Source organism: Bison bison, unplaced genomic scaffold (assembly GCF_000754665.1).
Source record: "Bison bison bison isolate TAMUID 2011002044 unplaced genomic scaffold, Bison_UMD1.0 scf7180017864456, whole genome shotgun sequence".
Taxonomy (NCBI): domain Eukaryota; kingdom Metazoa; phylum Chordata; class Mammalia; order Artiodactyla; family Bovidae; genus Bison; species Bison bison.
In genome coordinates, this window is record NW_011495018.1 from 5932079 (window position 1) to 5952469 (window position 20391).

General features: G+C 46.5%; 2 protein-coding genes across 3 annotated transcripts in view; one reads left to right on the forward strand and one right to left on the reverse strand.

The window, feature by feature from the left end:
- Positions 1-13145, forward strand: part of ADAM12 (ADAM metallopeptidase domain 12) — a 360531-nt gene extending 347386 nt beyond the window's left edge. Inside the window, exons 22-23 of the mRNA XM_010859570.1 lie at positions 3219-3349; positions 8146-13145. Coding sequence (XP_010857872.1) covers positions 3219-3349; positions 8146-8206 — 192 coding nt within the window. The 3' untranslated portion in view covers positions 8207-13145. The remainder of the gene's footprint in view (positions 1-3218; positions 3350-8145) is intronic.
- A 3409-nt stretch (positions 13146-16554) lies between these two features.
- Positions 16555-20391, reverse strand: part of FANK1 (fibronectin type III and ankyrin repeat domains 1) — a 107429-nt gene continuing 103592 nt past the window's right edge. For both annotated transcript variants that reach the window (XM_010859154.1, XM_010859155.1), the window contains 4 exons: positions 17637-17780; positions 17046-17123; positions 16908-16952; positions 16555-16804 (listed from right to left, as the gene is read on the reverse strand). In XM_010859154.1, coding sequence (XP_010857456.1) covers positions 16739-16804; positions 16908-16952; positions 17046-17123; positions 17637-17780 — 333 coding nt within the window. In that variant the 3' untranslated portion in view covers positions 16555-16738. The remainder of the gene's footprint in view (positions 16805-16907; positions 16953-17045; positions 17124-17636; positions 17781-20391) is intronic.

Consider the following 20391-nt stretch of genomic DNA (forward strand, 5'->3'; position numbering starts at 1 on the left):
ACTCTTGAGAGTCCCTTGGACTGCAAGGAGATCCAACCAGTCCATCCTAAAGGAGACCAGTCCTGGGTATTCACTGGAAGGACTGATGCTGAGGCTGAAACTCCAATACTTTGGCCACCTCATAAGAAGAGTTGACTTATTGGAAAAGACTTGGATGATGGGAGGGATTGGGGGCAGGAGGAGAAGGGGACGACAGAGGATGAGATGGCTGGATGGTATCACCAACTCGATGCACATGAGTTTGGGTGAACTCTGGGAGTTGGTGATGGACAGGGAGGCCTGGCGTGCTGCGATTCATGGGGTTGCAAAGAGTCGGATACGACTGAGTGACTGAACTGAACTGAACTGAAACCAGGACACATTAGAGAGACTGTGATTAATAAATTCAGTGGTACCATAAATTGGGCATGTCCCAGGCAAACCAGAATGAATGGCCCACCTAATTACCTCCTAAGCTTCTGTGATAAATCCAAATATATTGTGATACATTGTAACATACATCTCACATTCTCTCCAGCCTTGCAGTAAAACCCTGACATTATCTTTACTAGCAAGACTAGATAGTTATTCATACTTAGTGGCAAAACTAGTCATCATTTAGTCATGAATTATTTAATCTTCAAAGTCTTTCACGTTTATGGTGCATGCATTCCATTTTTACGGTGCACACTAATATCTCGCTCATAGTTTTCTGCCATCTTACAGGAAACGGAAGTTGATTTAGCGCCATGGTTTATCACCCAGAGTGAGTCTGTTGGGAGGACTCTGGCGCTTTTATTAATTTGTTTTTATTGGAGTATAGCTGCTTTGCAACTCTGTGTCAGTTTCTGCTGGACAGCAAAGGGAGTCAACTGTACATATACGTATATCCAGTCTTTTTTCAATTTCCTCTCCATGTAGATCGCCACAGAGCAGTGGGTTCCCTGTGCTGTGCCATAGTTTATCAGTTATTTATTTCATATATAGCTGTGTGTGTGTGGCAATCCCAGTACGATTAGGGCATTTTTAAGTGGTTCCGTTCACTCCTTCAATAATGGTAGCTTATTGGTCGCTGTGCGCCAGGCTCTGTGCTAAGAGGTTAATAGATCATCTCTCACTTAACCCTCGCATCACCTTCTCTCCACAACGTGGAGAAGCGGCGTAACTTGAGTGTCCTCTCAGAGTGCATCATCGGCACAGAGCCCGGTCAGATACGCGGACGGCCTGACCTCAGCGCTTGTGCTCATTGTGGGTCTGTATCCCTGGTGAGGGGTGTGTTCTCTTTTACATTCTGCGGGCTGTTCGTGTTTCCTTAAATGAGCACTCATGTGGAAAGGTCCCTTGTCAGTCCATCCCTGTTCAGTGGTTCTCTCCTCTCCCAGTTTGCCCATTGTCTCAACTTGGCATACTTTCCATGCAGCTGTGGTTGACAAACTTCTGTGGTATTATAGCTTCCTTTGCTTTACAAAGTGAAAGTGAAAAGCTCAGTCACGTCCGGCTCTTTGTGACCCCATGGACTACACAGTCCATGGAATTCTCCAGGCCAGGATACTGGAGTGGGTTGCCATGCCCTTCTCCAAGGGATCTTCCCAACCCAGGGATTGAACCCAGGTCTCCCGCCTTGCAGGGGGATTCTTTACCAACTGAGCCACAAGGGGATAACATTAAAGGGGGGGGGGGCGCAGGGACTATATTGTCACATTCTTTGAGCTCTGACTGCTGTGGAGATGTAATCAGTGGAGTGAGTACCATGAGAAAGTCAACTCAAATGTTCTTAAATCATCCCGGGTGGTCCTGGATGTATGGAATACTGAGTGCTATCACAGGGGCGAGGCCATCTGTTTATTAGGATGTCCTGTCTTCCTTGAGTTCCTGGCACCCTTTCCTGCACACTTTCTGTGCACACACAGGTGTTTCTAGGCTCCAAGGCCCAGAGTGGGTGGTGTCTTGATCCCTAAGTTCACCCTGGGCTCAAAACAGTGTTATCAGTGCTCACCGACTTCCCACCATGGCTCCAGTGAAAGGCTCCGCCGCCCCCCCACCCCCGCCACAGTAACCAAGGAAGGAACCCCAGGAACACAGGTGCCTTTTAATCATTGTTATCCATGTTCTGGGAGTTTCCCATGCATGATGTAGTCCTCATAACAACGCTATGAGAAGGGTCTTTGTTTTCTCCCACTTTACACCCAGAGAAACTGAGGTTCAGAGAAGTCCAGAGACTTGCACAAGTCCCAGAGTGTTGGTCTTTGCATAAAACCCAGAGCAGAAACTCCAAGTTCATGCTCTGCCCACCCTCTACTGCTGGCTCCCTCACTGGCCTCTGGTGGACGTGGATTTTCCTCCTGGGTGTCATTTTCCAGGCATGTTGGTGACTCTTTGAACGAATCCTCAGCAAGTATTTCAGTAGAAGAACAGTAATGCATTTTATGGGGAGCAGCGTGACTGACCCCATGTTGGTGGGAGAGGGTGGCCCCCTCCCTTTCTGGTTCACCCGCAGCTGAACCAGTTCTGTTAGAGGGTTCCGGCAAATTTGAAGAAATGAGTGTGTTCCTTGAAAAGACTTTCACTAGCTTCTCGTGCTGGGCCTTTCTAAAGTGAAAAGAAGCCTGAACAGCACAGGGGAAGTTGGCATCCTCTGGGTGACAGCAGGCCAGAGACGCCAGCAACTCTACATCCAAGGCTGGTCAGCAACGTGGCATCTGAAGACTCGTCTTTGAGTGTCTGTAACTAAATGATGGGTGTTTGGTGGTTTAGTTACTAAGTCGCGTCCGACTCTTGTGACCCCATGGACTGTAGCCTACCAGGCTCCTCTGTCCATGGGATTTTTCAGGCAAGAATACTGGAGTGGGTTGCCATTTACTTCTCCAAGGGATCTTCCCAACCCAGGAACCAAACACAGGTCTCCTGCATTGCAGGCAGATTCTTTACCGGCTGAGCCATGATGCTGTGGTTAAATCTTTAACACAGCACGCAGACACATGCACACACACACACACACACACACACGGGCACGCACACACACGCGCACTCACACATGCACGCACACACACCACCACACCTGTATGGTGAGGGGACTGTAGTCAGCAAGTTCACAGGAAGTGAAAGCCGTGCTGTGCAGCAACGAGACCGCCCTCCTCTCCCTAGCCCAGTCTCCAGGGGACTCTGATGGCTTCTGAAGTCAGTGTCTCGTCCAAGTGCACGAAGATGGTGATCATGCCTCACCTTCTGGTTTATTGCAGGGAACTCGTAAGCCAAGCCCCCCTCAGAAGCCGCTGCCTGCAGACCCTTTGAGCAAGACGGCTCGCCTGGCCGGCGCCCCAGCCAGGTCCCCGGGACGACAGGAGTCTGCACTCCGCCTGGCACCCATCAGGTTGGTGATGCACCCGCTTCTCTCTCTTCCTCCCGGAAACCATGTGGGCCAGCTGTACGGGTCACGCTTCTCAAGCCACTGGAGGACAGGGGAGTGTGGTGCCGGCCGTGTGTCCCGCACTCCCCATCCCTGGGAGCAGCGTAAGACAGATGCAAGGGCGGATCTTGACAGGAAGCAGCTGGGAGCTATAGAACTGGTCGCTCTTAGCAGTGATTCCGGCCTACCCGTGAGATCAGCTCAAGATCGAGTAGAACAGATCCTTCAGAGCAGTGGCTGATGCTCTGGGCCAGGCCACAGCCAGCCGCCAAGCAGTTGTGATACTGGAACAGCGGGCCGCCTGCCTCCAAAAATATGACTGGGACTGTGATGGCCTCTCCTCAGTCCCTGGGATCCCAAGAAACGAGGTGAGGTTGGAGGGCCAGGGATGAAAGGAGAGGAGTGGAAGAAGTTAGGCTGAAGAAACTGCTGGGCAAGGGTAACCAGGAGCTTCCCACTCAACCGGCAAAAGGAATCGCCTTTGCAGACTGAGCGGCCGCTGGGGGTCATCCACTCTGCCGTCCCCCCAGGGACTAGGCCCAATCCTGACCTGGGCAGGGAGGTTTAACTCAGTGGTGTGCTGGAGCCAGCTCCCGTTGGTTTGCAAGAACTATTAAATTTCCAGGAATTTAGCCAGCTAGGTGTTAAGCCTGGGCCTTCTTTAAAATTACATAAACTGGAAATGATGCCAGTTATATTAAAAACAAAAATAATAAATGTTCAGAGCCCCAAACTTCCATTTTTTTTTTACATTTTACTGCCACCCACTCTCTTGAGGTCACCTACATCGGTCGTTTCTGTGTGATGGGAACACCACGCCCTGGCCACAACACAGCTCTTCCGTGCTCAGCCAGGTCCTATTGGGAGCATGAGTTATTTATACCATGGAAATTGACAAGCACCACAGATCCAGGGCCTCTGACTTCCCCCGCCATGGCGGGTAGTTAAACATTTACCAGCTCACAGACGGGTTAAACCCTCAGCCAAAACACGTGCCCCCTTGGCAGACAGCTCGCTTTGTGAGCAAGGTAGGGGTGCTGGCCGGGCCCTGGGTTCAATAATTCAGCATCTCCGAGGGGAAGGCGTGCGTTCGTGAGTTCATTCCAGCTCTCAGGGAAAAATGTTTGGCCCATGAAAGATCTCTGTAATAAATCTCAGAGATACAGCTTGTCAGGGGGTCGGGACAGTAGTTTGATTCCTGGCTCTACACATATAGAAACATGGCAGAGCATCCTAATTATTTCACTGCGGTTTGTACACTGATCTTAAAGTTACTTTTCTAGTGTTCAAAGGGAAAAAAAAAAACATGGGCAGGAAGGTGGGGAAGGCCCTCTTTCATCTTACTGAAGTTTAGTTGATTTTCAGTGCTGTGTCCGTTTCTACCATACCACAAAGTGATTCAGTTATACCTGTACATTCTTTCTCTTACTCTTTCCATTAGTGTTTATCACAGGATGGTGAATACAGTTCCCTGTGCTGTACGGGAGGACCTCGCCCCTTATCCAGTCTACACATGGTAGTTGGCATCTGCTGATCCCAGATTCCCAATCTGTCCCTTCCCCACTTCCCTCCCCTTTGGAAGCCACAAGTTCTGTAGATCATTTGTGTCATATCTTAGATGCCACACGGAAGGGATAGATGTCATATGATATTTGCCTTTCTCTGACTTCCTTCACTTAATGTGATAGTCTCTGGGTCCATCCGTGTGGCTGCAAGAATATTTCATTCTTTTTTTATAGCTGAGAAATATTCCATTATATATAAATTATGCATACCACATAGAAAGGCCTTTTTTTTTTTTTTGCTCTTCTCCTGAGGCAGTGATTTTTTAAAAAAAATTTTATTAGAGTATCAGTTCAGTTCAGTCGCTCAGTCATGTCTCACTCTTTGCGACCCCATGAACTGCAGCATGCCAGGCCTCCCTGTCCATCACCAACTCCCAGAGTTTACCCAAACTCAAGTCCATTGAGTCAGTGACACCATCCAACCATCCTCTGTCATCCCCTTCTCCTCCTGCCCTCAATCTTTCCCAGCATCAGGGTCTTTTCAAGTGAGTCAGTTCTTCACATCAGGTGGCCAAAGTATTGGAGTTTCAGCTTCAACATCAGTCCTTCCAATGAACACCCAGGACTGGTCTCCTTTCAGATAGACTGGTTGGATCTCCTTGCAGTCCAAGGGACTCTCACGAGTCTTCTCCAACACCACAGTTCAAAAGCATCAATTCTTCAGCTCTCAGCCTTCTTTATAGTCCAACTCTCACATCCATACATGACTACTGGAAAAACCATAGCCTTGACTAGACAGATCTTTGTTGGCAAAGTAATGTCTCTGGTTTTGAATATGCTATCTAGGTTGGTCATAACTTTCCTTCCAAGGAGTAAGCGTCTTTTAATTTCATGGCTGCAATCACCATCTGCAGTGATTTTAGAGCCCAGAAAAATAAAGTCAGCCACTGTTTCCACTTTTTCCCCATCTATCTGCCATGAAGTGATGGGACCAGATGCCTTGATCTTAGTTTTCTGAATGTTGAGCTGTAAGCCAACTTTTTCACTCTCCTCTTTCACTTTCATCAAGAGGCTCTTTAGTTCTTCTTCACTTTCTGCCATAAGGGTGGTGTCATCTGCACATCTGAGGTTATTGATATTTCTCCCGGTAATCTTGATCACAGCTTGTGCTTCCTCCAGCCCAGCGTTTCTCATGATGTACTCTGCATAGAAGTTAAATAAGCAGGGTGACCATATACAGCCTTGACGTACTCCTTTCCCTATTTGGAACCAGCCTGTTGTTCCATGTCCAGTTCTAACTGTTGCTTCCTGGCCTGCGCACAGGTTTCTCTTATTAGAGTATACTTGGTGTACAGTGTGGTGTAGCTTCAGGCACACAGCATGGTGCCTCAGTTATACAGATATATATTCATTCTCTTTTGGATTCTTTTCCCATATAGGTCATTACAGAATATTCAGGCAGGCTCCCTGTGCATATACAGTAGGTCCTTGCTACAGCAGGTTGTCTGTTTTATATATAGTGATATGTTAATACCAATCCTAATTAATCCCCCCACACACACATCCCTTGAGTAAACCCTAAGTTCATTTTCAAAATCTGTGAGTCTGCTTCTGTTTTGTAAATAAGTTCATTTATATCACTTTTTAAATTAGATTCCACATATGAATGATATTTGTCTTTCTGTCTTTATGTTTGAGCACTATCCCACTGTATATATGTACCACATCTTTATCCGTTCCTATGTCGATGGACATTTAGGTTGCTTCTTGGCTATTGTAAATAGCACTGCAATGAACACTGGGGTGCGTGTTATCTTTCTGAATTAATGTTATCTCCAGATGTGGGATTTCTGGGTCACATGGTAATCCTACCTTCAGTTTTCTGAGGGCCCGTCATACTGGGTTCTACAGGGGCTGCCCTAGTTTACATTCCCACTCACAGTGTAGGAGCATTCCCTTTTCTCCACACCTTCTCCAGCCTTTATTGTTTACAGACTTACTGATTTTTAATTGGAGAATAATTGCTTTACAATGCTGTGTTGGTTTCTGCCATACCTCAGCATGAATCAGCCCTGATGGGTATACATATGTCCCATTCCTCTTAAACCTCTCTCTCACCTCCCACCCCATCCCCCCTCCCCACCTTCTAGATGGTTTAGACTTTTTGATGATAGCCATTCTGACAGGTGTGAGGTGGGGTACCTCATGGTCCTATTGATTTGCATTTCTCTGATGATTAGTGATGTTGAGCATCTTTCATAGGCTTTTTAGCCATCTGTGTGCCTTCTGTGAGCTTCCCTGGTGGCTCAGAAGGTAAAGCATCTGCCTGCAATGCAGGAGACCCAGGTTCAATCCCTGGGTCGGGAAGATCCACTGGAGAAGGAAATGGCAACCCACTCAGTACTCTTGCCTGGAAAATCCCATGGACGGAGGAGCCTGGTGGGCTACAGTCCATGGGGTCGCAAAGAGTCAGACACAACTGAGCGACTTCTTTGGAGAAATATGTATTTAGATCCTCTGGGGAAGGCCCTCTCTTAAATGATCTCAGGCAGCTGCCTGTCTTACCTCTGCCAGTTGATGATACCAGGGGGAGCTGGTTCTGTCTCCACCTAGGAGAACACTCTGTCCATCTCTGAGGGATCCCACATGCCCAGCTTCACTGCCCATCCTCTGCAGCCGCCTCAGTACTGTCGCTCCTGGGCACGCTGTGGCTGGTGGAAGACAGGATACACGGGCAGTGCAGATAGACCCTGGGTTATGCAGTCAGTACCTGCAACATGTCAGGTATCTCAGTCATTCTCTATGTTGACTTACTGAAATACTGCTACTCTGGACATGGTGGGTTAAATGAAATATGACTAAAATTATTTAGTCTTTTTTTTTTTTTTCATCCAACTGCTAGAAAATTTAAAGTTGCATGTGAGATTCACCCTTGTGGCTTGCACCGTTCTGCTTCATGGCATTCTTCTCGAATCACTTTGTGGATGGACAGGAGGGGCAGCTTTGAAAAGGGTCATAAATGGCTGAAGATGCTGTGGGCCTCAGCAAGGTCCTTTCTGAATCTGCCACCCCTGCTGCTGGAAAGAGCTGTTGGTCTCCAGCACCTGGGGTGGGGTGGGGGGGCAGAGGTGAGATCTGACCCTGGAAGCCCATCACAGCACAGGAAACGGTATCTCCAACCTGGGCATCTAGGGTTGGCAGAAATCGCTGGTAGGGCCTCTGACCACAGTCGTTTTCTCCTCTCTCTTCCTGCAGACCTGCTCCGAAACAGCCCCATCCCGTGCCCAGACCTGCCCCCATTGCCTATGCTAAGTGAGAAGCAAGCCGACACCTTTGTTCAACAGTGAAGACACAAGTTTGCACTATCTCTCAACTCCAGTTGGAGTTTTTTTTTTGTACCAACTTTTAGAATTTTTTAATTTTTCAAACACCATGATTTGAAAGAACTTTGAGCTACTGCCGTCGGTGCTGTGCTGTGCTATGGTGCTCTGTATACTTACTTGCTCAGGTACTTGTAAATTATTAATTTATGCAGAATGCCTTTTACAGTGCAGTGCACTGTAGTGGGCTTTTTTTTAAAAAAGAAAAAAAAACCCATCACTGAGTTTTCCATGGAAGGAAGGCTTGTTGTGCTTTTAATAGTTTAGTGAACTTGAAATATCGTGTTCTTTGGGATTCTGGACAGGATGTTATTTCTGATGGAGGCTTCATGAAGAGGGCAGTTGCCCAGCTTACCCATGGCGGTGGTTCTGGTACCAGACACCAAACAAGAGACCCCAGGTAGAAGGCCTGCTCTGAGGCCAGAGCCTGGCTTCAGGTCCAGGCTGGGCTGGGCCTCCAGGGATATTCTGGACACTGTCACAGCTGACGGGCTGGCCCACCAGGGTTATCCCTGGAAGCTCCAGGATCGCAGGGAAGGACCTGGCTTCTGGCCAGGGGGCTCGGGAGAGAGCCTGGATCCTGGAGAGGAGTTTTAAGGTGTGGCCACTGTAGGAGACAAGACTTGGAACACGAGGCCAGGCAGACACTTGACCTTGAGCTCACCAGCTATGAGCACGTTTGGAGAGCCGGCCGAGAAGTTTGCTTTATAGAAACACCAAGAACTTCTTTTCCTGGCTGCCCTTTGCGGAGTGCTGGCATCAGCGCCTTATTTAGATTGGGAAAGGTGGTGTTTCTACAAGACAGCTACTGCCCGAGCCCTGCAAACCTCCGTCTGCCTGTGCTGTTTGGAGCTGAACAAATTACCACCTTGTGTTCTTGACTGTAACACAATGATACTGTGTTCCGACAGACAGATGAGGCTTTCCACAGGAGCATAACTATTTTCAGATGTGAACCCGTAACCAGATCTAGTGAATCAATTCTGGAGATAAAAATCTCCTTTTATTGCAAGGTTCAGCTTATTAAAAATTAGGCAGAATCCCTGTGCTTGCAAAAACTGCAGCCAAATGGAAAGCTGTGTTCACTGGGACAGGTCTGCTGTCTTTGTTAGGATAAGTTGGACAAAGAACCCTAAGTTACTAGTAAGTTCTCTTTGGGGCATCTTGTTTTCCCACCTTGGCTGAAGGAATCTTTCAGAGATGTTTTTAGCGTAAAACCTGGATCTGTTTCTTGAGGTTTTACAACTTACCTGTTGAGCATCAAAGTCCTCACATTCACACTCAATATTCATGAAATGCAGTCTTGAGCAGCCGACTTATCAACCTTTCACTCTTCGGATGTCAGACTGGGGAGCCATTTTCACAAGGAGATCTCGAAGATGCCTGTACCTAAGGGCATGAAAATTACAAAATTACTCAGACAAGGTCACACGCCATTATGCCTGTCTTCTAGTGGGGTCCTATGAGGCTAGTTTTCACATTAGAAGGCAATTGACAACCGCTCCATAATCCACTCTGTTTTATGATAGAGCTTCATCTGGGGTCATTTCCATGGTTTTTCCATGCCTTGAAGCAGAAAGACAAAACGTACCAAGAATCTTGGTTTGCCTTCAGGAAAACAAGAGTGCATTTAGCTCTCCCTGAGTTCCCACCGTATCTAGGCAACATAGCATTCAGGATCATGGATAAACTCAATAAATCCATGTCACACACACACAAAGGGAACGCGACTCTAATACATTCCAACTCTTATAGCATGCAATTTGTTCATTATGCAATTATTAGTTTCTTAAAACTATAAAGCCATGTTAGAAAATATTACTGCTGATGAGTATTTACAGAATTACTGTAACTAGCATTATATCTGGTAATTGTATTAAGGCCAAAAACATATTCTATGGGAAAGTTTACAGCATTTTTATGGTGCATTAGGTGGGTATTATTTTTATAGACACCCAAATCCTTGGATCTGGCACTGCAGCCCCTTCTGCTGGGGCAGGGAAGAGGGTGTGAACTTTTCTCGTCTGTCCTTAACTAGAATTCCTGTGCTTCTATTTCAGAGAACCAGGAATAGTTTGGTATTAAAAGAGGTTAACGCTGTGATCCTACATGTCATCATCACTGGCCACTCGGCCACGGCTGATGACACATTTTTCTCTCTACATACTAAGTGCTTTTATAGAGCCGTGCAGTTCATTTCTGGAAAAGAACATATTTAAACCTGACACCCCCGTACAGTACACAGGGAATGTTATTCAAGGAACAGTACTTCCATATGCAGTATTTAGCAAGTGAAGCATATTCAGCAATAACTTTCATTTTAATATAACTTAGGAACCAAGAGCCAGTTTGCTTGGGGGAGAGGAAGAGGTATTTCTCCCCCTTTTTATATCCTCCTAGATGATAGAAATGAAAATGAATACTTATATTTCAATGACCATCTATTTTTAATATTTTTTTAAGATTGTATGGGCATGAATACTAGAGTTAATGTGGGTTTAGACGGCCTTGGCTGAGAGTCCGCACGCCTCGACGCAGAGTCGGCCCCTAGGGGTCGTCACTCTCCTTCCGTCTTACTAGAGGTGCAGGTTATATGACCCCACTTGACTGGGAACTACATGGCTAACCTTCCAGGCGTTCTACTGAAAAGGTGATTTCCTGAAATTTTGTGTAACAGTGTGCTTTTCCTGACACATGGACTCAGATGTGTAGCAACCGAGAGAAACGGTGCATAACATTTTCCATTGTCAAACTGTGCATCCAGAGACTGCCCTTCCCCGTGCGAACTTTCCAGCTTCCACATGTGGGGTGACATCACAAAGACCACAAGAGCGACAAATTAAACTACACGAGGATAAGTACTCCCAACTAGTCTCAGAGGGGACTCTTTTTATGCCTTCTTAACTTTATTAGGAATTCTCAGGCTGAAACCAGAGGCCATTGTTCCCTGGCAAATCCGTACAACATACCCATATCTCCTCCGAAAGAAAAACAGCTCAGACCCTGCTCTGTGGCAGACTCTTCCTACAAGACTGTGATCTCCCGTGGTGCTAAACAGAGCCTGGTACTGGGCCAACTCGAATGCTCGAGCGTCTTCCTGCCATCTCTCAACTGCTGTTTACAAGCATTCTGAGCCACTGAGACCCCAGTGACCGGGAGGGCGCCATACCTGGGCGACAGCCTGATCCCCCTACCAGGCTCTCGGTGTGAGGCTTATTTCTTTTAAGACTCTTGCCCTGGAGGGCTCCCCAGGGTGTTTGGGGAGCAGGAAGCCCCAGGGAGGGCAGACTCAGCCTGGACACCCTTCTTCATTGTTAGGACCCCAAGCAAACACAAGTCACCCAGGTAAACGTCACACCCAGAAGTCTCTCCAGGGCCAGTGCTGGCCCCCAAGGGGGATTCAGGCTGTGGATCCGCCCCACATGATGGCTGGTTGGCGGGAGCCTGAGGCGTGCCACCTCATCTCCCCAGGACTCGAGAGAGAGGGCGGTGAACACATCTGGACACAGGTGGCCTCAGCTAGCATCTCTCCCTATCATCAGACCCAAGTTCCTTCCCCAGCCCTAATCCAGTCTCTGACACATCTCTGCAGTTTGGTGGCTGCCCCGCAAGTCCACCCAAAACCCAGCCTTCTCCAGGGCCACAGCTGGAAGCAACCCTGCCCACTCCCTGCTCCCCACACCCGCCACCCCAGCAGGGAATCCAGAAGCATCTACCCTCCGGCCAGGCACCTCCCACCTAAAGACTTACTCTAATTACAAGGGAGAGTTGGCCATAGGAACTCAGTTCGCCTGTGATGACCGAACGTCTCTCGACTCACTCTCCATCTCTTTCTTTTAAACCTGTTTGAAAACTCTGATGGTCATATGCGTAACAACAAGCTAAAGAAAAGGCTGAGAACCGTTTCTGTGCAGCGATGCTTCCAGAAGCCACTGACCTGCACGGGTATGGACCGTCTCTCTGCGTTTCATGAAGCAAACCCCCTCTTTTCTTTGAGGACACCAGTGGCAGAGCCCAGCCAGTAAGAGCCTGACCCATGAGGCACCAGGAGGAGAAACCCCGCGTATAAAACTGTCGTAACAGCCAGCAGTTGCTCGTGATAGCCGGAAGATTTAATACACAAAGGAATTTTCAGTACTCTGTAACCAACCCTGATTTTTCCACATCCTCTTCAGAAGTCATTACCTGTGATACTCCTTCCATGAGATAATTTTTTTTAGTCCTCAATCTAGCACATTTTAAATCCAGACAAAAGGAAAAAATCTCATGTGATCATTTTAGTTTTGCAAAGAAGTGGACTGATACCTATGTTTATGGCCTATAAGCAAATACTTAAGTGGGAAAGACAGTGATAGAGAAAAAAAAAAAAAAATACATCAAACTAGAAAGAGAAAATCCCTTCAGAGTCCATGGAGAGTGAGCAACATCAGAGTTCGCTGCTCTTATGTACCCTCTGTCAGGGCAAGTGGGGAGGTTTGAAGGAAAGTGCACTGTTTGAACATGTGTGGCACAGAACTCTCTAAAACCTGGCTACAGGCCATTCAGCACAGTACAAAGTCACAGCTACTAACCCAGTACCTTCATTTTTATAGTGCTTCGTCCATATATCACGCTTTGGTTTGCTAATTTTTTTTTTCACTTACCTTTTTATGTTACAGTCTGTTACCTTTGTACACGTTTCTCATATCGGGGGGTCTACAGGTAACACAACTTGCTATTTCCATAGAAAAAAGTCATTGTTACGAATATTATATCCAATAAATGGTATACAGGTCAATATAAAGAGGTGTCCCATTCATTACTGAGATTTTTACCAAAGTAGGGGCGGGGGAGCTCTCAAGTTGGAGAAGGTATCTGTATTCTCATCCATGTATAGATGCACGAGATGCATAAGAATCTAACAGGGGCATCCCTGGTGGCTCAGCAGTAAAGAATCTGCCTGTCAGCGCAGGAGACCCTGGGTTCAATCCCAGGGTCGGGAAGACCCCTTGGAGAATGGTATGGCAACCTGCTCCAGTATTCTTGCCTGGGAAATCCCACAGACAGAGGAGCCTGGCGGATTACAGTCCATGGTGTCGAAAATGAGTCAGACACGACTTAGCAACTAAACAGCAAGACCCTTAAGAAGGGTGGTGAGCTGGAGGGTCAGGAGATGAGTGCTGCAATCCACATGAGCCCATCAGGGGGTGGGATGAGGAGGGAAGATGTCTGTATGCCTTTTCACACGTACACTAGGGGTGTGCTGTGCTGTGCGCAGTCGCTCAGGTGTGTCTGACTCTTTGCGACCCCATGGACTATAGCCCACCAGGCTCCCCTGTCCACGGGGATTCTCCAGGCCAGAATACTGGAGTGGGATGCCATGCCCTATCTCCAGGGGATCTTCCCAACCGAAGGATCGAACCCAGGCCTCCTGCATTGCAGGCAGATTCTTTACCATCTGAACAACCAGGGAAGCCTGAGAATACTGAAGTAGGTAGCCTATCCTTTCTCCAGGCTAGTTCAGTTACCAGCGGAGCTACCGGGGAAGCCCATACTAGAGGTGGGGGAGACCTAATAGCTTTTCTAAACAATGTGATATACAACTTATCAAAATAAAGTTTTAAAGCTCACCTCATTTATAGAAGAGATAAATTCAGAAAGAAAGAAACCAGGACTAGAAATATGTACACAGAAGAGTAAAAATCTAAGTGCAAATGGAAATCTATTACAATTTTTTTTAATAGACTCTGATTTCATAAAGAACTTCATTAAGAAAACAAATTTACAGGATGATAACAAGGGTCCTTATTTTTCCCAGCTTCCACCCATGAGAAAGCAAGTAACAAAGTATGTACATAGAAGGCCTCAGACATAGCTAATAATGTAGATCAATTGATATATGTATGTGTGTATATATATATATATATACATATGTATGTCAAATAGGATACTTCAAACACACAGAATGTGCATGCACCTTTCAAAATGCCTCTGGAAAAATTATATAATTTTGTACATTAATGCATGAAGTAAAACTCAGATCTAAAAGGTTCAAATTCTGACGATTATAATGCACCGAAGGTAGAAAAACTATGTCCTAGAAATGCACTGATTCTTCAGTCAAAGGTGAACAGCAGATTATGTAGCAAACAGCGAATGAGACCAACCGTGACAGCACAGTCTACAGCCGCGTTTCTCAGACTCCCTGAATTCCAGGCGCCCGCCTGCGATGCTTTTGATGATCCACTGCTCATGGCCTTTCCTGGGGTGTTCAGTCCAGAGGGAATTCCAGTTCAGAAATGAAAAGTATAAATTAATTGGGGAAAATGAAACTAATAACAGCATGGGTTGCTTCCTTGGGAAAAATTAAAAACACAAGATAAGCCTCCATCTAGTCTCACTCAGGAGAAAGATTAAAAAGTGAACACACAGCACATGAGCACATAGAACCCAAGCCCACTGAGCCCGATGAGATCATCTCAGGGATATAAGGATGGCTCAGTATTTTAAAATCTAGTAATCCAAGTCAGCAAATCGATAGCATGTTGGGAAATATGATTGGCAGAGATGCTAAAAAAAATATTTGATAAATTCAATGCCCATTCCTGAATTTTAAAGTCTGAATTTAAAGGAAAGGCAAGACAAGGAGAGAAGGAAAGGAAGGAAGAAAGTGTGAGTCAAGTAAGACTGGAAACCACAGGACTTGAGAGGTGCTTCAGTGGAAAATGTGATTCACAGATCTATGCTAGGACCTTCCAGGCAGTCATTTTGGGCTAGGTTACACTTCAGTGACAAGCCACTCTTCAATTTCAGTGACTCGCAACACAAAAGGACTATTTCTCACTCACATCATGTCCGTTCTGGGTGAGCTTAGGCTCTGGTATCGGGACCCTGGCCTGTGGAGCAGCCTCTGTCAAAGTCATGGCTGGTCTTGTGACAGAGGGAAAAGGGACTGGAGGTTCTTAAAGCTCCCACTCAGACAGGCAGCATCTATTTCCAGGCACATTTCATTGACCAGAGTCAGCCCCATTACGTGGCCAAGCTTGAGGCCCACAAGAAGGGGCATGCCCTCTTTCCAGAGCTCATTAATATCATCTACAACAGATGGAGAAATGAAGTTGAGGTGAATGTCAACATTGATTACGACAGGGGAAAGGAGCCTTGGAGACCTGTGATAATGCTCTGATTTCTAGAGGGATTTTTTAAATCTAGCGAATCTAGAGGAGTAAGCATTTGTACAAAAGGTAGAACGTAGTGAAACAGCTAAGAACAGGACTGCATGAGCCCCACGGTTCATGGGATTCTTCAGGCAAGAATACCGGAGTGGGCTGCCATGCCCTCCTCCAGGGGATCTTCCCAACCCAGGGATCAAATTTGTGTCCCCTGTTTGGCAGGTGGATTCTGCACCACTGAGCCACCAGGGAAGCCCATTCTATAAATAGTATGGAATGAAGCGGAAAATTGCCAACATCAATAAAATTGATTGTGTGCTTTTGCCCCATGCCCTTCCCCTAAAGTTTCAGCACTTTTATTACCTGTAAGTTGGTCTTTCCCTGCAGAGAAGATTGCTGTCCTGGGCAGACCTCTGTAGCCTGTCTTCTCTCGGGGCCGAGTTAACTAGCTCGTCTCTCTGAAGACACAAAATGCATGTGGTCAGCTAGCTCCCTTCTTTGCCGATTTTAAGTGTGTCCACTGAGTTCAAGCACCAACACTTTTGTGTCTGAGTCCCCAAGCGGCAGACCTGTCCATTCCTGTTTGTGTTGGATCTGAGCGATCAGCATCAAAACCCTTTCTGCTCTAAGGACTCAGTGAAATAAAACTCCTCATTGGCAAAGCTGCCAGCAGGCCAGGTCTTTCATCATCAGGGCCTGAGTCTATGCAAACAGAACCTCAGACCGGGCTGTTCTAAACAGACTCCTCTAACAGCAGAAGCGGAGTCTTGAAATATGTATCTCGCGCTTTGATGTGAGGCCAAGAGCTGAGCAGAAAACTCTGCTCATGGCCTCCTAGGCTTTCTGGAGGAGCGTCCCTCCAGGAGGGAGCATCACCTGGCAACACGGCTGCAAGGCCTTAGGTTGGGAGGGAAGGACAGAACTGAGAACACATGGGGGGCGGGAATTTCCACCGGCTCCAGGGGTGGCTCGGAGGGCAGACAGCTTGGAGGATGGGAGCGGGAAGAGGGAGACCGGTATGTTGCTATGCATCTCCATCTCTGGGACCTAAATATTTTGTTTCGCATGTAACTCCAAGTTCAGGAAAACATCCTCATCCTGCAGATGCCCAGTGACAACACCACCGCCACGCACATTTAGGTAAAAAGGTGTATTTCAAAGTGGGAACAGTTGTATGTTACAAAAGTCACTGTGAATCTTCAACTAAATAAGTAATTCAATGTATAGCCCTCAGAGACACAGAATTTCTTCTTTCCAGTTCAAGTCCCGCTTTGGTTTGTTTCACTGGGCTTTGAGAGGAAGTAAGAGGTTCCCTGGTCAGCGAACAGATGACTTCTTCAGCATTTGCTTTCTTTTCCTTTCTTCTAATAAGGAGAGGACATTCTAGATACACAAAAACAGGTGCATGTCATCCAAGAGTTGGGTTTTTTAATTTTTTTTTAAATGCTACAAAATTAGCCTCAACGGGCAGCAACAACATCCCAACCTGTCTGTCGAAAACTCTGGCCATTTCGAGGACACCTTTGCCAAACTGAAAGACAAAACAAGAAAAAAAAAATTCTTTCATGCCTCTGTTCCCTCCTGCTCTCCAGGGAAATCTTGAGATGGAGATGGAGTCACATACCTCATTTTTCACACTTGCATCTGCCCCTCTGTCAAGAAGTAACTGGACTAATTCTTCGTGGTTATTCAGCACAGCCACCTAGAAAACAGGTCAACAGTGGGGTGTGAGCAGGAAGGGGATCTCGGTGCAGGCGGGTCCAGGACATCCACCAGCAACACCCTCCAGAGGCAGAGCCGACAGGGGCCAGCGGGGCTTTGCAGGATGGGCGTGTGGACCCCACTGCACAGCGCCGGCAAACACAAGGGAAATGGAAAGGAAATCTGCTTTCCTCCATGTGAGACAACACAGCCGAGGCCAAACCCAGACAGAGAACAGCACTCCTTTGTTCCGATCCCAAAATGGCCCCAGAGACTGGAGTTGGCAATGCTTCAAGAAATAGTTGTAAAAAGACTACAAAGATACTAGACTGGGCTCCCCCCAGAAAAATGCCACGATGACATCACCATGTCTTAATTCACAGACCAGTGGGGAATCATACACCACCCAAACCTGGTGCTTTTATGCAGCTGAGCTCAAAAGAAGGGCTCTTACGGGGCAGCTGTGACCTTAATCCCACACATCAAGCCAGGCGCTACACGGAGCAAGTCGTACCATCAGAGGGGTCTTCCCGTCTTTGTCCTTCACATTCACGTCTGCGCCTGCGTCAATCAGCAGAGAGGCAACCTCCTGGTTCCCCGAGACTGCAGAGACTCTCATGAGTGGGGTCCACCTGGAACCAGCATCCACAGCGTCCACCTGCGGAGCCACAGGGTGAGTGGCTCTCAGCCCACTTTCTTGTCCTGCACATCACTTGTGGGAAGCTTATAAAGCAATGTCTACTTGCCCAAATTCCCCCGATTTAGATAGCAGTCTTTCTAGACCTAGTGATAATCAGCTGGACTGTACTGACTTTGTTCACATTTACTCAGTGAGCATCTGTGTTTGGGCCACTTTAAAGGATGCAGACAGGCCCCAAGATGCCTCTCACCACCCATGAGCATCTTCATTTACACAGCGTTCAAAGGGAAAGAAGATGGGATAGAAAAAGGAACATAATCCCCTTCTCCTTGGCCCCATATGAGCTGCCTTATTTTCTCCTGCCTAACTTTCCTCTCCTGTTTTTATAGTTTCTGCTTCTTTTTTTAAGTATCTTTGTAAGCAACATTAAGTCCCTTCTGGAACAAGACAGGAATATAAACACCCACCCTGATATTTACCAATAGGTATTAATTTTAAGCAGAAGAATTACAAGTAAATACAAAGCAACCGGATCTCTGACATGAAGTCCAGCCTGAAAAATTAGCCAACCTAATGCCTTGTCCAAAACAAGAGCTTGCCTGCTAACAAGATGGGCCATTTCCCAATAGCCTAACCTATACCAACATCTCGCAATTTTGTGTTTTAAAAGACATTTTAAAATAAGGGAATGCAAATGTTGTCTCCTTCAATTCCATAAGGACTTCATCAATCCATGAGGCATGATACTGAAGGAAACATACACATGTGCACACAGATGGATACCTGGATGCACACACACTCACACACACACACACACCTGATTCTGTTACAGAAGAATTACTCAAAGAAATCTACAGCTTCAGTAAAACATCAGACCAGAATAACAAACAAGGACCTGCTGGAAGAGCTTTAAGACCCTGCAGGTGATTTGTATGTTTGAGATTACCCTCTGCAACACCGTTAAGATTTGCAGCTCTTCCCCCTGCAAATAACAAATAACCTTTCTGGGCAGCAAGCTCTGTTATGGTTAAATAATAATAAAATAATTGCCTGCAATTATAGGGTGCTGTATACATTTTCAGGGCACTCTCATGCACATTTTCTCTTTGGGTCCTGAAGATGAAACAGGGGTAGCTATTTTTATTCCTGGTTTACACATGTTTAAACCAAACCTCAGAAAAGTCAGATGGACTTCCTGAGGTCACGTGGCTCATTAAATGTAGAAATGGTTCCCCATGGAAGTAAGTCACACTCAGTACAGATCATTCGATTCAAGAAGATGGGTGGTGATGGATTTGTTCCCAGGCCCATCCCTCCATTGTGCTGAGATCATCTACGTGCCACTTGCTGGCCACACAGAAATCTTCAATGGACGCATTTATGGAGCTGCAGTTCTACAGAAAAAGATGGTATTCACCCCAAATGAGTGTGTCCATAACTGAAGCACAGAGAGCCTACACTTCCAAAATTCCAGTATTTAAATGTCGGTGGCAGAGACCTGCCCTTCTTTCAGCAAAGGTCAACCATCGTTTTCAGCTACAGATTCTCACTGGGTCCAAAGCATGAGCAGAACTCGTCATAAACCAAACAAGAGGAACGTGCCTGTCACTACCGCCCAAGGCAGATGTGGGCCAGCCCTAACCACCAAGGCCGCAGGCTGACCCTTTGGACCCTCTGTGCACGTTTCTAAAACAAAGAAAACAAGAAATGTAATAAAGGGATTTACGTTAATGACTGAGGTATTTTTCCTTCAAGGGGCCCTCTCCCCAGCACTCTATAACCAGTGAGATCCCACAGCTTAAGCCTTGCTTGCCCTCAGTCACTCTCAAGAGACAAACTGAGCAAATCTACAGGCATCTTCCAGGAGACCTAACTCTCCTACTTCCAAGTTTACTTTCCAGGTCATCGGTTTAACTTCTGAAAACCCTGTGCCATCTGGCACTCACCATTAGGACAGCATTTTGTCCATCTTTCCTTATTTCCATGCCCTACAATCTTTATTAACTTCTTTGAAGTCTTGAACTGAAGTTTTGAAAGTTATCAGCAGTTACCGTAATTGAGCTAATTCCATTTGCCCAACTTCAAAGTATCTACAGATGTCCAAACAACTCTAATTCTATTTGCCAATGTAGACTTGTACTTCCTGATGACTTGAAACCAGGAGCAACACCTGCTTCGAAGCAAAGACACAAGAGCTGGAATGCTCTCTTTTTGATATAGTTTGCTCTTTGGAAATTTTCTGTAATGATTCATCTTAAAGCAAAGAATAAAAAATGATCTAATTCTAAAAGCAGTAAGCTGCACTGTGACCGTAAGAGTTCTGAACGTCTCGATGTGTCCAGCACCTGTGATAGTATCTGGTGTGTGGTCAAGACACAACCCAGCTTTGCTGGCAGATGGAAAGAAGAGATAAATGAGGAAAGGAACAAAGGAATAAACAAAGTAGAAGCAACATCAGGTCCAGCTTTGGGTTCATTCAGCAGTTTCCTTTTCCCCCCACACAAGTTGAACCTGCATGACAACCTTGAAGCCTCACTATCGTTGAAATCCTATAATGATCTTTTTGGTCCCAAGGCTTCAGGAACCTTCTTGCTCATAAGTCAGAGAACTTCCTCCAGTGTTGCTTGGT